The sequence below is a fragment of the Nestor notabilis genome, unplaced genomic scaffold (genome assembly GCF_000696875.1).
Source record: "Nestor notabilis isolate BGI_N333 unplaced genomic scaffold, ASM69687v1 scaffold8953, whole genome shotgun sequence".
NCBI classification, from domain to species: domain Eukaryota; kingdom Metazoa; phylum Chordata; class Aves; order Psittaciformes; family Psittacidae; genus Nestor; species Nestor notabilis.
The window spans coordinates 30,927-48,081 of NW_009923267.1; the positions used below are offsets into that span (position 1 = coordinate 30,927).

Consider the following 17,155-nt stretch of genomic DNA (forward strand, 5'->3'; position numbering starts at 1 on the left):
ATTCTTTGTTTTCTCAGGGACGTGGGGAACTTTTCCCCCACTGCCTGGCCACCTGCTCAGTGTCACAGGAGCCCTTATGGGTCCTTACCCTGTTTTCACCTTCTGCCCGCACGTTTGTAGTCATGTCTCTCCGAATTGCAGTTGTTTATCAAAGAACAACCACGTTAAGGAACTGTTGGGCAACGGAGCTGGTGAAGGGTCTGGAGCACAGGTCTGATGAGGAACGTTTGAGGGACCTGGGGGGGTTAGTCTGGAGAAAAGGAGGTCTGGGGGGACCTTACAGCTCCCTACAAATGCCTGAAAAGAGGTTGTAGTGAAGAGGTGGGGGTCTCTTTTTCCAAAGTAATAAGCAATAAGACAAGAGGAAATAGCCTCAAGCTGTGCCAGGGGAGGCTTAGACTGGATATTACAGTGCCCAGGCATTGGAACAGGCTGCCCAGGGCAGTGCTGGAGTCACCATCCCTGGAAGTGTTCACAAACCATGTAGATGAAGCCCTCAGTGCCATGGTTCAGTGGTGGCCTTGGCAGTGCTGGGGTAAAGGTTGGACTTCATGATCTTAAAGGTTTTTCCCAACTTCATTGATTCCATGATGCATCTCTGTGAACAGGGAGCTGGAAGGCAGCTGGTGGGAAGTGCAGGCAGCAGCCCCATGAGGGAGACTGAAGATACCACCTCCAGCAGATCCATTCTGCTGTCTTGTTTCTTGTTTTATAATGTCATTTAAAACCCTTGGAAAACCACTCAGCTTTTGAGTTAGCTGGACTAAAGGTGTAAATTTAAGCTGTTTGATTGATTGTTTTCTTTGTTAGGGAAAAAAAGTGCAGTTGCCAGTCAGTTGAAGAAAGTAAGAGAAGTCAAAGTGTCTTCTCCAGGGGACAGGAAGTCTGAAGAAAGTGAAATGCACCAGCGTACTTCAAGGTATTGCATGAACACAAGTGGGAGAAGTTTGGATTAAACCCCAGCACTGGTTCATCTGCGTGTTGTGAAGGTGGCCGCTCAGTCAGGGTGCTCTGTGATCTCCCAGTTGTGCCCCAGTGCTGTGTAACAGCAGCTGGGAGACAGGCCAGTTTTCCTGCTGGGAAACCCTCTCACAGAGCTGGCTCGAGAAACCTGCTCACTCTGTCCTGCTGAGGCAGCTCATGTGTGGAACTCTGCTAAGGCTGAAAGCAAGGGCAACATGCAGCAACTGCATCCCTGAATTGGGGGTGTGTTAGGGGCAGCCAAAGAGGAATCTGATGTGGCTGGATTGTGGGAGAGTGAAGTCAGAATTTCCTGGTTTCTAGTAGCTGAGACAATATAAACCTTGAAATGTGAACCTCCTGCAGATTTTTTGCCACTTGATTCTGACAAAACGATTCTTTTCCCTACTGTTTGTGCAGACTTTATAATCAACTTGCAGAAGTAAAAATGAGAAAGGAAGAAAAAACAAGGCAAGAAACTTATGCTAAGAACAGAGAAAAGGCTAAAGAGTTTCAAAAGGTAATACAGTCTGTACAACATCGGCCCACCTGGTTAGTTCTCATTGCACCAGGCTTCTAGTCAGAGTAACTGCACATGGTCTGTGGTGTGAATACAAAACAGCGACCATCAAACCAGCCTGGATTTTAAGGGATGTCCCAGTTCAGAATTTCCCTGTCAGTGCTGTGACCAGCCTCAGGCTGGTTTTCTGGTCACTTGAGGTTGAGCAAAAGGCAGCTGTTAGGGCCTCCAGCGGCTAGAAAGTCTATTTGGCAGAAGAACAGGAGGTTATTAGCCCAAATGCAACTGAATTTCCATTAAAGGCAGTTTTGGGGGATTTGGCTGTTCTGGCTATTCTGAGTGGCTGGAGATTGTGCCCAGCTGTGCACACCTGAGCCAAGGGCTGCGGGACCCTCTGGGTTTCCCTGTAGCTGCTCTACAACAGGGACTGAACCAGAGGCCCTGAGCTGTTGGTTCTCCCCGTCCCCTTGCTGAGCCTCACATGGCTAGAAAGGAAGAAAATGCTCTGTAGTCCTGACAGACTTGAGGCTGCTCCTGGGGCTCCAGGCCCACATCCTGCCTCTAGCACTGACCACCTCAACTTCTCTGGGGGGGAACACATCAGTGCTCCTTTTACATTGTTTTACAGATTCTGTCATTAACAGGAAAGAAGAGCAATAAGCACACTTCTCCCCAACATCCGTAGTTCTGGAGCAGTAGCCTGGCTCACTGCCCTGCTGTTACTCATGTCCAGGTTACGTTTTAGTGCTGTCACTTAAGCTGCACTACTGTACTATCATCGTTTGCTTTTATTTGCAGAAAATGCTGGAAAAACTACGAGCCAAGAAGACTGGGAAAGCACCATGACTGGCTGAACACTTAACACTGCTGTCCTAGTACAGCCCAGGAGACTACTGAGTACTGCACTTACATCAGGTTCGTTGTGGAGCCCTAACAAATCCTCAGCTTTAAGCTGTAGGAAGACTGTGAGTCAACAAACCCTCACCTTTTCCCAACATCCCTATAGCAGCAGCCCAACTATTGCTGTAAGCATGGTTTGTCTGACATTGAGCAGACCCTGAAAAGCCTTTCTTGATGGGCATCTGTATTTTAAAGAGATCATACTAACTATTGTAATATACATGTATAAAACATTTTCTAATAAAGCTTTTTAAGATGACTCCTCAGGAATCAAGAGAGTTCCTCTGTAAAGCTGAACTTATCTGTTCTTTGCACTGTGTGATTTTAAGATGAGGACATGTGAGCTCCTGCAGTCAAGAGGTACATCTTAAAGCACAAGGAGCAAGAGAATAAACTTTCTATCCACAGCTCCTGAGCTCCCATTCAGAGCCAAGTTACTACATCATGAAGACAAATACAAAGCAGGGCCACTTCACTGCATGTTTAAAATACAGCACACAACAGCCTGAGCTTATTCTTGATGAGCCATCAACTACACTTTAGGCTTGTTTTCACTGAGCTTTTCAGTCCCTGGTGCAGTTGCATGTACTGCAGTTCCTGAAGCAATTTAAGAGCGTAAGCCAAAACCAGCTTGTCATTCCCTAGTGAGGAGAGGCAGAGGCTTTTTGCAACACAAAGATAAGCAGTACAGTACCTCATTTTGGCTGTAGCGGTGCTGGAAGGGCTGCTCAGGTTTTCATGCACAAATACTCTTGTTCCATTCTCAGGGGAAGAGGCTGAGCCTATGTGCTTTGCTATCTGCAAACACTGGGGATCAGCTGCCATGATTTATTCACATATACCCCCATCTGCTTACACCATAGCAGCAGGTAACAAGCCTGGGCTGCAGCTCTCTCACAGCAGTTTTATTTAAATGCTTTAACATTCTACACATTCTCTCCCAAGGTTTAGGACAGGGAACGGGGGGAAAACAGCTGATAAAGACTTTTCCAGTCAAATTCAATAAACAGTCTGGATGAGGTTCTCCTGGGGAACAGCCACACAGTTCTTTCTTTGTAGTGGACTTGCAGCAACATCTCCAGGACCTGGGAGAGGAAAAGCATCTGTCAGCACTTGCAGATCATTCAGTCCAAATGTTAACCCAGCACTGCCAAATCCACCACTAAACCATGCCCCTAAGCACCACATCTACATATCTGTTAAATACCTCCAGGGATGGCAACTCCAGAACTCCCCCGGGCAGCCTGTTCCAATGCTGGATAACCTTTTGGAGGAAGGAATTTTTTCCACTATCTAAATCTCCCCTGGCACAACTTGAGGCTTACCACTTGGTACTTGGGCAAAAAGACAGACCCAACACCAACCTGACTACATCCTCCTTTCAGGCAGTTGTAGAGAGCAGTAAGGTCTCCCCTGAACCTCCTTTTCTCCAGGCTAAACAAGCCCAGTTCCCTCAGCTGCTCCAGACCCTTCACCAGCTCCACTGCCCTTCCATGGACACATAAGCAGCAATGAAGTTACAAGACTGCTCGTGCCACATCTGCACCAACCTGTTGTTCTTCAATCTTCCATGCTGTGGAAGTCAGCTGGTTTCAGAATTAAACTGATTGGCCTCTTCCTACATCAGCATCTCAAAAACCCCAAGGGCAGTAGATAAACATCCTTTTATACTCCAAGAGGTCCAACTACACCAGGTGTTATCTCCTCATAAATAGACCATAGCACACACCACGTGTCCACGGCATCCTGCAGAGGATTTCAATGTGCGGTCACCGCGTTAAGAGCTGCTGGTTTCTCAGCCATGCAAACCCTCTTTGAAGTGACCTCAAGTTTCTCTGTAACACCAACATTCTGCGAAGCACTCACCTTCAGACTCACTTTGGTGGCACTCAGGTGGGGTTTCTCAGGCCTCCCACATGCAGATGCTACAGGTTAAGGAGTTAGATTTGGTTAGTGAAGAGTTCACAACACAAGTTGGGTGTAAACTGCACAGAGCAGCTTTTTGGCTCCTGTGTGCACAACCACCATCCATCCTCTCAACAGCAGCTTCTGGAGCCCAAGTTACAACCTTTCTAACTAGAGCTTTTGTTCCTCTATAGCTTGTGTTGGAGGTGCCCAAGGATACAGCCACATACCTGCACCTCAGCAGAAAAAAAAAAGCAGAGGGGAGCAGCATGTCTGTTACCTACAGCAAAGCTTTATTCCCAGCAGACTTAGTGCCACATCACGTGGCAGTTCAGGAGTCTGATGGCTTTGCTCTATGGTCATGTCCACAGCTCACCAGAAACAGCAGCATCCCAGCAGCCTTGGTAATGACCAGATCCTCTCCTCTCACTGCTGTTATCACCAACCTAAATCTGGGGCTTACATCAATATTCCAGTCACCCATCCTTTCTTTTTAGGCAAATCAATCCTGCCAATATGCAAGCCAAGTTGTGTACCAACAAGCCTAAAATCCCAGGATGGTTTGGGTTGTAAGGGACCTTTAAAGCACATCTAGTTCCAACCCCCTGCCACAGGCAGGGACACCTTCCACTAGAGCAGGTTGCTCCAAGCCCCATCCAACCTGGTGTTAACCTGTTAAGAGCTCCACATCCAGAGGAACTCCTCCCAGCCAAGAGCAGTCTAATTCAGAAACCAGTACAAACTGCTGCACAACTGTGACATCCATTTAAAGTATGTAACGCACACATACCAACTTGCAGAGAAGCAGCCTGCTCAATACTGCCAAAATCTGGGTTGGTGACTGCCCAGTTATCTCTACTACGAGACAACCACTTCCACACTTCTCAGGAACAGTAAACTGAGGTTTCCATGTTCCAGAGTCACACAGGTTAACACACAAAGTGTAAAGTAGCATGAAAGCATCTGAACTAACCGCTATCTTGGTGCTTACCTGTCACGCAGGTTATCTGCTGCAGCTCATCCCTTCAGTGCAGCAGCAGCCACTTCATTCTGTACCCTAAAGCACCTGTTAGAAACAAGAGACAGAACAGACCTGCAGAGTTCCAGAGGCTTCCCACTGAACATGTGAGTACACTCAAACCCCTGAGCAGGACAAAGACTGTATCAGCAATAATACCAGGTTTAACAAACACAGCAGAATGAAAACCAACGATGCCAACGCTGACCTCCTGTAGCACTGTTCTTTGAACATCCCAGCAGAGAATGCTGCTGGGTGCAGATACCACTCAGTGCAACGCCCACAGTCCTGCTTCCTCCACAACTGCTTGGGTAACAGTCAAGCTTGTTGCATGCACCAGTTAGTGTCTACTGACAGACTACAGTGATGTAGCTGCCACCCAATTATGAGGGAAAACAGACTGTGGATTTCACCTAATGGAAAGAGCAGCTTCAGAATTCTTCCAAGTTTTTAGCATGGAATTTATCAGAATCCTTCCTATTGTGAAGGATTTATAGTTCTTTCAGAATACTTTGCTTGGTTTCCTTTAAATCCTGCATTTTACGTAAACAGAACCCACAAATTTTAACTGCGTAACAGTAAACTGGCTGAGCTGCTTGGAAATTAAGTCCAAAATTTAAACCCCAAACTTAAAAATATAACCCAAATATTGCCGCTTAATATGAAACTATGAGAGATATGTTTTAGTGGTAGTCTTGGCAGCCCTGGGGTAATGGTTGGACTTGATGATCTTAAAGGTCTTTTCCAACCCAGCTGATTCTGTGATTCTTGATGCAGGAGGATGCACCATGTTTATGAAGTTACTTGGAAGTTCAGGCAGATGCTGCAGTGCTGCCTCTTTACCTACAGCCACCAAAACAATTCTCATGCCATCACAATGTAAGGGGGAATAGACTGTTTCAAGCCATCCAGAAAACTCAAGCCACAAGTACTGTCAGAAACCTCATGCAATTCAACATGTCAGTTACACCTCAAGTCCCAGAACACACAATCTCTTGACTCTTACCAAGCTTTTCCGCTTGAATCATCTCTATTTGTCACAAAGCACAAGTCAGTACCTAAAGGAGAACATGATGTGTTATTACAGCTCCCTGGATGGAACATGAAGTTTTGTCTTGTAGTTTTATCCCACAGAACTAACAGGTAGTTCAATGGGTAAAGCGAAACCACAAGTTTATTCTGTGAGGCATTTCCAACGACACGAACCTACAGAAGAGATCCTATCGGGATAGACCTCAGCACTCCTGGTACTGCAACTACTGCAACAGGTAAAAATCAAGCAGACTAAAAGTATCATTTCATACAGATCCTACTGTCTTTTTAACTTAATGATACTTCATCTTCCCCATTTGTTAGTGTAACTCCTTATCATTAAAAGTTAATGCTACTTGAAAGGCAAACAAATGGAATGAACTACAGAATTGTATTCAAACAGAATCCTCTCTCTAACTTGCTTGTAGAAACAAAGCTATCAGTGTAAGAAGTTAAGCTGATCACCCCCTTTTTGACCGAGACATTTGTATGACTGATTTTGGACAAATCAAAGTTAAAATCAGTTCTAAACAGAGTGAATGCTACATTACAACACAGTAACACAGTGTAGAAACAAGTCCCTGAGACCCCCCAAAAGTCACACAGACTTCCCACCACTGAAAACCAGAGCCCTTCCACCATTAAGGAATACTCAGAACCTCAGATGTCATACTAACCAACCCCAGAAGAGCCTTCAGAGTCCCATGAAATGGCATCCTGCATTTCTTCTGTCAAGTTCTCTAATCACACAACACCTGTAAAGGCAAGATCAGGTCACAGACACGTATGTGCACATAAACCAGCAGAACCTAGAGCAGGGATTGGTCCTCAAGCAGTTCTAACCATCACAAGCATTCCTGATAGCCTCTATCTGGAATCACACTTAATGTCTGAACATTATCCTATTTCATCTGACAGCTCTTCATTTCTGTTTCTTTTAAATAAAGTCACCATCTTTGCTCATAAAAAACGCTGCATGTTAAATACTCGAGATGCCCAGAACAAGTGCCATGAAAAGGACACTCATGTGGTGGGTTTGTTCAGAAAGGCCATTCTCACTCACTCTCTTCAGAGCAGTTGAACATTTTGCCAATCATCACAACAAGTTTTCTCAGAGCATTCTGAAGTGTAGGGGGAGAGAAGCTCTAAAGCAACACCTCATCTTCTCAGTAAAAAGAAAACAGCAATTTAACAGGCTCACCAAGTTACAGCCAGGTAGCCTGCAACAGGCAAGGGTTAAAAAGCAATCTGTCCCACCAACTTACCAGGATGCTACTTCAGACTGGACTACCAGGTGGACTCCCTAAAAAAAGTAAATTGTTGCACCTGAGTAACAGTTCCATGTTTCTTCAGTATTTTAGTAACTTATTAAGACTTAAGTACTTCTATCACAGAATGGTTTGGGTTGGAAAGGACCTTAAGATGACCCAGTTCCAACCCCCCTGCCATGAGCAGGGACACCTCACACTAAACAATGTCACCAAAGGCTCTGTCCAACCTGGCCTTGAACACTGCCAGGGATGGGGCATTTACCACTCCTTTGGGCAGCCTGTTCCAGTGCCTCAGCACCCCCACAGTAAAGAACTTCTTCCTAATATCTAACCTGACTGCCCCTCAGTATGAAGCACAGACTGTGGTCCATTGTGCTGTCTGAATGCTGATGCCAAAACAAAGTTTTCTTTTGAAATCAGAGCCAGGGCCCAGACTGTCACACATGTGCCAAGCGCTGTGGCACGGAAGGACAGCTAAGGGAGATACCTGACAAAGAAAACACCTGTAACATCGCATTTTAAAGCTTACAAATATGCTCTAATAAACCAGCTACAAGACTTTAGCACCACAAAGTGTTTTTCCTCCACCTGCTAAGTCTACTTCCTCTAGTAGGCAGGATGCAGAATCTAAACAAGCTCATCCTTGGGATTCTGCAGTAGCTGCATTATCATTGACATTTGCACAGTTGTCTCACTAAGTGAACCTGTTACAGGTCTCATTGTCACCACTGCAATTAACTGTACAGTGAGGAAAGCACAACCTGCTCCTTTTCTAGCCACACTTTTCAATTCAGACACACAGTGAGTTGTGTCCATTTGTTGAATAACGTGGCATAACAACTCTCCACAATGGCTGCAGAACAGCTTCTGGTTTGGAAGCCCAGCCAGTTAACTTCAGAAGAAACATCTCACTAGCTGCCAGCTGGTGCTTGGATTTGTGTTTCAAAATCAAATCCTGCTTTCTTGTAAGAAGGCAGCCAAAAACCTAAGAATTGAGCTTTTATGATCCTCACCCAACTACCTCCACCTAGGAAAAAACCCAACTATTTCCTCAATACTTACCCTCAAGTAGCAGCTTTCCACTGTGTTCCAGGCATCGCAGGAATGAAAAAGAAGTATTTTGGAATAACATCAATGACTTAACTACATCTACAATGATTTAACTACATCTACAATGACTTAACTACTATCCTACAGTAGTTCTTCGATGTTGCATTTGACAAACTTTCCAATAAGAAAACTTTTAATCTACTTGTTTCAACAGAAATACCAAGTTTAACCAGCACATCTGCATGGAAACCAACGATGCCAGCTGCTGAAATACTGTAGCACTGCTTTTTGAACACCCCACCAGGAAGACACTGCTGGGTGCAGATACCATCCAGTGCACAAGTCAGTCTGGTTACTCACTGTGGAAACAGTACTTGTCTGAAGAAATCTGAACCCTTATGCTGAAGTTCAGCAGAAACACAGATCTTACCTCTTTCACCAACATGCTCCATAGAAGTCCACTGAAGTAACAGAGCTGTGTATCAGAAACCAGCTAACAGCTGTAAGAACTGAAGCACTCCGAAGCTGCTGTGCTCATCTGCAAACTCTGGAAAGAAACAGATATAACTGCACTACATTTCTGCAGATCTGAGACATGGAACCCATGCCCTAGGGTCATCAGTGTTTGAATGAATTGCTGTTTGCAGACATGCAAATATTGTCCCTTCGTATAAGTAACACAACCAATATGTTCATCAGCTGTGGGTTGCAAAAGAAGGGTTTTTTCTAAGCACTAGGTTCCAGGTTTTTGTCTACAGCAACAGACAAAAACTGAACACGTGCTGGAATAGACTGAATGCAGCAGCTTTCAGTTTTGCACTACTTTTGAAACAGCATTTGAAGCTATGTCTCAGTTTCCTATACAGTGACCATTAGTAACTGTCACATTTCACTACCATGTTCTCTACTTTGAAAGACAGGTACAGTTTGGACCAAGGTAACTGCAGCAAGGAGTTCTGTTAGTAAGAATAACATACGCTGTGTCAAACTGGTGTGTTATCTATTCTGGCACCCATACTAAAGCATCAGCCAAAGAAGATACTATGTTCTTGTAACGTTTCACTCCTTGCCCAACTTTAGCTCAGGGATTCCCATGTTAAAGATGTTTTCCTGTCCAGTAATCTTACACAGCATTTTCTTCCATGCCACTTCCTAGACTGTCCTGGAGCCAAAGAGACCTCATAACGTCCTACAGGAAGATGGTTTACACATTTAGACAGCTTTAGCAATATGTAAGTGCAAGACTAAGAGCTTCTCTCTGCTGTCCCCCTGCTAACCAATAAACAGCTCACCTTTTACATCAGGAAAACCAAGTGGCATTTCCTCTTCCAAAAGCACCATGAACTAGAAGAAAAGCAAAGGAATAAGAATTATCAGATATGGTAAAGTAACTAAGATTCCTAAAGCCAAATGCTACGTTTCAGCAAGCAATGTAGCAGTTGTGACAAGTCTGATTTTCATGTGATTTATCCAGTTCTAATCAGAATTGAAATTTAGTTCATTTCTGAGTCACTCAGCAGTTGAACAGCAAAATTCATCACGTGAACTGCAGAATGAGCAGGACGCCACATAACACCTCGCTACACCTTACCCTGCAAGAACCCCACTCCTAGATCCAGGATGTGTCTTTCAAGCCATAGAGTATCTCTCAGGTAGATCCCTAAAAGAGTTACATTTAGCCATTAATTTTGGACCAGTATGAAATATCATCTTCAACAACTGAAGAGTAATTTTTGCAGCCTTACTCCCTAGAGCTACCAAGTTGCAACTGGAAAACTCCAAACTTCCTCTACAAAGATTTGGGACTTCAACTGAAGCATGCAGGGAATGCAATTTGACTTTCTTCTGACTGTCAACTGTGTTTTGAAGGAAATTAAACCAGTAGATATTAAGTGTTCTTCTGACAACATCTGTGTTTGGCACAGACTATTTTTACCTGCTGAAACTTTATTGCTCACAATGATTTGCTATTCAGAGTGAGGCAGAGCAGCTTTGGTTTTTAAATCTTGCTGATTCACAAGCAAACTTCTTAAACACTTCACTGACACTGCTCCCAACATCAAGTCAGCCATCCTCAGACCTCCCTGAACACTCACTAGTCATGTTCCCAAGTGTCAAATACCCCTGGGAGAGTATTTGCAGCCAAGGCAATGCTTCTTAAGTATGGTCATTATAAAGTTTCCACCTTGTGCTTAGTCATGTTCACATCAGAACTCGTTCAGGACAGAGGGCGAGGATTAAGGAAGAATCTTCTAATCCAAGATTCACTGTGCTGATACAGGTATTTTTAGGTAACTTGTAATTCCAGATGATTGGATTACATTCAAGAGCAGAGAATTAGTTTTCTGATAAGTTATTCCACATTTAATAGACAAACTCAATCATACGAGTCCATTTTATCATCACAAACCATATTCTGCAATAGACTTTTATCCAAATTGACCAATCACTTTGCATTTTTACTGTTGGCACTTGATCTGCATTAAGCTTCATCTTCCACCTTGACTTAGCTCTTGAAGTATTTCACAGCATAACCTGCATTTCCTCAAGAAAGAAAAATAACCTTAAGTACCACTCACAAGTCAGCTATGAAAGGGTCCAAACTACCCCTTGTAACTTGAGTATGTGTGCATGCAAACACAGAACCACAGAATCAACTAGTCTGGAAAAGACCTTTAAGATTAAGTCCAACCCAAGACTGCCAAGACCACAACTGAATCATGTCACGGAGGGCCTCATCTACACAGCTCTTTAAATGTACTTTTCTATACTGCGCTGCTGCTGTGTACAATATGTGTATGTTCTTTCCATAGAATCATAGAATGGTTTGGGTTGGAAAGGACCTTAAGATCATCTAGTTCCAACTCCCTGCCATGGACAGGGACACCTCACACTAGACCACGCCACCCAAGGCTCTGTCCAATCCAGCCCTGAACACTGCCAGGGATGGAGCATTTACCACTTCTCTGGGCAACCCATACACAAGTTCTGTGAATCACCAGTTAACAGAAGTTGAGCTACAGAAGCATTTCAGCAAGATCAGCAGTCACTGAATCACAGATATTATACACTTGACACAGGACAGCACAGAAGACACTTATAACCTGGCTTTTGCTAAGCTTTTATTTGTTTTGTAAATGTCTCAGACAGAAGCCCAATATACTCACCTTAAACTGAATGTGACTAGGTTGAGTGACCACTTCCATCTCATTTGATAGTTTTCTGGTCACCAAGGTGAACCTGCAGAAGCCCAATGCTCTCAGCAGCCATCATATTCCTCCTCTACTTCAATCACTTCAGTTAATTTTGCACGTTTCTTTACTGGCTTTGATTTTTTCTTACTGGGAATTTTGCTGCTTAGAATAAACGAGCTGTTCTCCTAGGAACACAGAAGACAGAGGGATTCATAAGTCTAGTTCTGAGCTATTTAAAAGGTTAAGATTTTGGTAGTAACTTTGCAAACGTTAAGAACTCTTCAGAGAATTCTGGATTTCCTACGCATTCCAGCATTATTTCAAAGAGGAGGGAGTGTGGGCTCTCAAAACAACTTCCTTCTGAATTACAGATCAAGATTTAGAGGTATCACACAGTTTTAAGTACTCAAAACATCATCTGCTAGTTCTTTAATTTCTGAAAAACAAGGCTAGAGTTTTTGAAGTGATGGAATATTTACTCACCACTACTCTGGCACCAAAGTCATCTTGATTATCAGGATTCAAGCTGTCGTCATTATCACTGAAATAAAAATCCAAAATCAAGCTCTGGACTTCCATTATAGTCTAAAATCTGTCAACTGCTTTCCTATCACAACCCCTGGTTCCTCTTTATGTGTATGGCAGTGCTGCGGCATGTAGGTATACAATACTACTACTTCTACCTAAGATTGTTTTCAAATGAGTTTCTGACAGCAGAATTGCAGCCTCAGCAGCAGCACTAGCAGGCCAGCAGCAGTGCTTGGCAGCACAACAGATTCAGTAGCAAACAGCAGCAGTAGTATAGAGATATTAGGATTGCACTGGCAAACAGGCTAGAAAAGTCAGCAAGCCAGAAAACAAGCAAAATACAATCAGGAAAACAAGAGCATAGGCTTCAGCTAACAACACTACACAGCCTTCTTAATGACAATGTCTCTGAGAAACATTACCTCCATATTGCCATGAACAAGAAGGAAATTCAATTCCACCATCATGCACAGGCTTCTCTCAAGACAGAGAGCAGTCCCTGGAGGTAAAACCATTGCAGTACAATGGTTTCAACAAGTGGCACAGGAAGGACTGGTTCCAAAACCTGCACAGTTCACCAGGACTCATCTCATGTAAAGAATTCAGTGTCTTGATGAGCTGATTTGCATTTTTTCTACAGAACTTTTCCTCTGCTCTTTTGTAAGATGTTACTCGTTTTACAGACCCCAATATTCCAACTCACACAAATCAGCAATGTTAAGTGATTATTAAAATAGAAGAAAGACAGCTTTGTACTTTACACTGGTTTTAGGCTTTCTAGTTTTAAGGTGCTGAGCATATTTTACAACATTAAGTGTTCTTAACTTGCATGCAAGTGAAGTGTTTGACTACAAAGATGATACTTAATGCTTAATAAAGTAAAAAGGAAGTTAAAAAATAAGCTTTAGTCTTTGCCATAAAACACTCTACTTATTTATTCAGGGTAACTATAGAGGAACTAATTTCAGGAAATACTTTCATTCTACCACATCACTTTAATGAGACAGCACAAATCAGACGAAACAATGAATAGTCTTCAGATTAAAAATATCTCATTCTATGAGAAGTTCTAAGTCACATTTACAAGCACAGAATCCCAAGGTTCAGAGCATTTTGTTCCCAAAATCAACAGTGCTTTCATAAGCAGATATTCCCATTTAGATTAGTGTTGATCATGGCTGAACACGAGCCAGATTGAGCCCAAGTGGCTAAGATGACCAATGGCATCTTGGCCTGCATCAGAAATAAGCGTGGCCAGCAGGACAAGAGAAGTGATCATCCTCCTGTACTAGTCAGGCCATGCCTCAAATCCCATGTTCACTTCTGGGCCCCTCACTATAAGAGAGACACTGAGGTGCTGGAGTGGGTCCAGAGAAGGGCAACAAAAAGCTGGTGATGGGTCTGGAGCACAAATCCGATGAGGAACGGCTGAGGGGGTTTAGTCTGGAGAAAAGGAGGCTCAGGGGAACCTTATCACTCTCTACGACTACCCGAAAGGAGGTTGTAGTGAGGTGGGGGTCAGTCTCTTCTCCCAAGTAACAAGTGACAGGACGAAACGAAATGGCCTCAAGTTGCACCAGGGGAGGTTTAGATTGGATATTCAGAAAAATTTCTTCACCAAGAAGGTGCTCAGGCATTGGAACAGGCTGCCCAGGGCAGTGCTGGAGTCACCATCCCTGGTCGTGTTCAAAAACCAGGTAGATGAGGCCCTCAGTGACATGGTTTAGTCGTGGCCTTGGCAGTGCTGCTACTTGATGGTCTTAAAGGTCTTTTGCAACCTACTTAATGCTATGATAGTATGAACTGAACTTGATATACCTACAACTGTCATAAAATCACATGCTACTGCAAGCAGCTGTACTACCTCCCGAATTCCTCAACTACAGTAGTAATGGGTTGTACTGGTCTGGCTGGGACAGTTAGATTCAAGGTGCTGTTCTGGATATGCAACTAAAGCAGTACTGATGCCCTTCCCACACCACCAAACAGGGGGTGACCAAGAGACAGGGGGGTGGGCTGGAGTGTCAGGCACCTACCTGTATACACAGAGAATTATATTTAAGTATAAAACCCCAGAAGTTTCATACCACCTAAAATATAAAGCTAAACTTACTTTGTCTCCTGAATAGGGGAAATGGGGCCTTCATCATCCAAGTATTTGTGTTTCCGTTCCATCAGACATTCTCTTTCCAAGTCTTCACTAGCCTGAAGGGCTTTTAAAGCTTTCTTAAGATGTTCTTCATATTTAAGCATTTCAATGTACCGGAAATATCCCTTCAGAGCTGCTTGCTGAAGAAAAGAAACGAACACATCAGGCAAGATCTTAAAAAATGCCACTATTGGGCAACTTGGTCTAGTGGAAGAAATCCCTGCCCACAGCAGGGGTTTGGAACTACATGAACTTAAGGTCCTTTCCAACCCAAACCACTCTGTGATTCTGTGACTGCCAATTTAAACTGTTTTTAGACTAAATAAATAATACATTTATCCCACAAAATAAGAGGACTTGCCTCATAGCCAAGAACCATCTTCAGGGGAATATGTTTCTTCCCATAATGTTTTTGAACAAAAGGGAATTGAACACCTCTGCCTAGAAGCCTTCTCTTTTGCTCTTCACGTGAGGCCGTCAGTGGTGGTCTCCCCACAGGCATCTGTGTGCTCACATACTTCGTCTTCTTCCTCCTCTTTCCTGAGCCATCCATGTATTTTCGGTGTGCAGCAGCCTTAAACTTTTTCCCCCTGAAGTGATAGTCAAAAATGGCTTTCAAATTGAATTTTGACTTGGGCCTCTTTGAAGTTTCCGATGGTTTTGGTGGACTTTGAGGAGACAGAGAAGAATCTGAGGAGCTTTCATTGTCAGACACTCCTGCAACAGCTTCAACTTGTTGCCTTGAAGACTTGGATTTCCTTTTTCGTTTTGCAGGTGCAGTGGAACACTTGGGATGGTACCCGCTGCCACCAGCAGCAGAGACATCACTGAGAAGAAGAAAAAATATTTAATTTCAACAGAATGTATACTTTTGTGATCTATGACACAGGTTCTTCACATAAAAAGTTCTAAACTACAGATAAAACCCTCACATTTCTGAATCACTGCTGTCCAGTAAAAACTCAGCTGAAGCAGCTGATGATTTATATATGTTAAGCTCATCTGAAGATTCCTCAGAAGAATCATTCTTTTGCCTTGAACGTGAACGCTCCATTTGTGTATGTGTTTCACATGCATGTATCTTATGAGGTTCTTCCTGCCAACCACTCGTTAGCTCTTCTCCATCAGGGTAATTGGAGCCAGAAGACTGGGATCCATCTGTATCAGTCATGCTTCAGTTTGCCCTAGAAAACCAATGATAATCCAAGACATTAAAGAAAAGCATTCCCACAACATTCTCCTGGAGAAACTGGCTGCCCATGGCTTGGATGGGTGCACTCTTCACTACGTAAAAAACTGGCTGGATGGCTGAGCCCAAAGAGTGGTGGTGAATGGAGTTAAATCCAGCTGGTCACAGTGGTGTTCCCCAGGGCTCAGTACTGGGGCCAGCTCTGTTTAGTATCTTTATCAATGGTTTGGATAAGGGGATTGAGTGTACCCTCAGTACGTTTGCAGACAACACCAAGCTGGGTGGGAGTGTTGATGTACTGGTTGGTAGGAAGGCTCTGCAAAGGAATGTGGACAGGCTGGATCAATGGGCCAAGGCCAACTGCATGAGGTTCAACAAGGCTCAGTGCTGGGTCCTGCCCTTGGGTCACAGCAACCCCATTCAATGCTCCAGTGGCTGGAAAGCTGCTCAGTGGAAAAGGACCTGGGGTGTTTGCTGACACCAGCTGAACATGAGCCAACTTGTGCCCAGGCAGCCAAGGCGGCCAACAGCATCCTGGCCTGTACCAGATATAGTGTGGCCAACAAGGCCAGGGCAGAGATTGTCCCCTTGTACTCAGCACTGGTGAGTCCACATTCAGTTCTGGGCCCCTCATTAACAGAGGGATATGGAGTTGCTGAAGCATGTCGCAAGAAGGGCAACAAAAGTGGTGAAGGTTCTGGAGCACAAGTCTAACAAGGAACAGCTGAGGGCACTGGGGATGTTTAGCCTGGAGAAAAGGAGGCTCTGGGGAGCTTTTACTGCTCTCTACAGCTGCCTGAAAGGAGGTTGTAGTGACACAGGGGCAGGGCGCTTCTCCCCCAAAACAACAGGACAAGAGGCAATGCCTCAAGTTGCACCAGGGGTGGTTTAGATTAGATACTGGAAAAAACTTTTTCATTGAAAGGGCTGTCGAGCATTGACACAGGCTGCCCAGGGAACTGATGCATTCACCACCCCTGGAAGTATTTAAGACATGTAGATGGGGCATTTAAGGCCATGGTTCAGTGGTGGATGAGTTAGTGCTGTTTGTGCATGGCACTAGTCAACAGTGGGACACGATGATCTTAAAGGTCTTTTCCTACCTAAACAATATACAGGCAACTGATAGCACTGGTTCATTCAAGGTCTGACAAACACAACATCCACAACCTAACACCTTAACATCAACACAGGTACACAAGTAGCAACAGCACTCTGGTTACCCAGCCTGTGGCAGGTACTTACAGTCAGCAGCTCAGCATCATCCACCACCTCTGCTGCAGCTCTATTCTTAACATCCGGCACACCACGCGCCTCCCTCAGCAAAGAAAACAACACACAACTATTCCACACGAACTTCTCTCCTCCCCGAGGAACCACCGATCACCTCCCTGATACCCCAGGTTGAGAGGTGCTGGACACACCGCTCGCTTCCCCCC

At 44.2% G+C, this 17,155-nt stretch overlaps 2 protein-coding genes across 2 annotated transcripts in view; one reads left to right on the plus strand and one right to left on the minus strand.

Moving 5' to 3' along the window:
• The window catches only part of CEP295 (centrosomal protein 295kDa), a gene marked incomplete at its 5' end in the record, with an annotated part of 30,024 nt that extends 27,698 nt beyond the window's left edge, over window positions 1–2,326 (plus strand). Inside the window, 3 exons of the mRNA XM_010012051.1 lie at window positions 811–919; window positions 1,381–1,480; window positions 2,279–2,326. Of these exons, the coding sequence (XP_010010353.1) occupies window positions 811–919; window positions 1,381–1,480; window positions 2,279–2,326 (257 nt within the window). The remainder of the gene's footprint in view (window positions 1–810; window positions 920–1,380; window positions 1,481–2,278) is intronic.
• Window positions 2,327–4,138: 1,812 nt separating this feature from the next.
• TAF1D (TATA box binding protein (TBP)-associated factor, RNA polymerase I, D, 41kDa) lies at window positions 4,139–15,698 on the minus strand. Its single transcript, XM_010012052.1, has 8 exons — window positions 15,460–15,698; window positions 14,889–15,354; window positions 14,492–14,667; window positions 12,334–12,391; window positions 11,921–12,035; window positions 10,580–10,595; window positions 5,957–6,042; window positions 4,139–4,305 (listed from the first exon to the last, which is right to left on the minus strand). The coding sequence occupies exons 1-8, from the start codon at window positions 15,696–15,698 to the stop codon at window positions 4,139–4,141; spliced, it is 1,323 nt and encodes a 440-aa protein (XP_010010354.1).
• Window positions 15,699–17,155: the final 1,457 nt, after the last annotated feature.

Coding starts and splice junctions, on each gene's coding strand:
- TAF1D (XM_010012052.1), bottom strand. CDS start 15,698: ATGACTGATACAGATGGATCCCAGTCTTCTGGCTCCAATTACCCTGAT. Junction 15,355..15,459: donor GACAGCAGTGATTCAGAAAT/GTGAGGGTTTTA, acceptor TCTTCTTCTCAG/TGATGTCTCTGCTGCTGGTG. Junction 14,668..14,888: donor AGATGGTTCTTGGCTATGAG/GCAAGTCCTCTT, acceptor TCTTTTCTTCAG/CAAGCAGCTCTGAAGGGATA.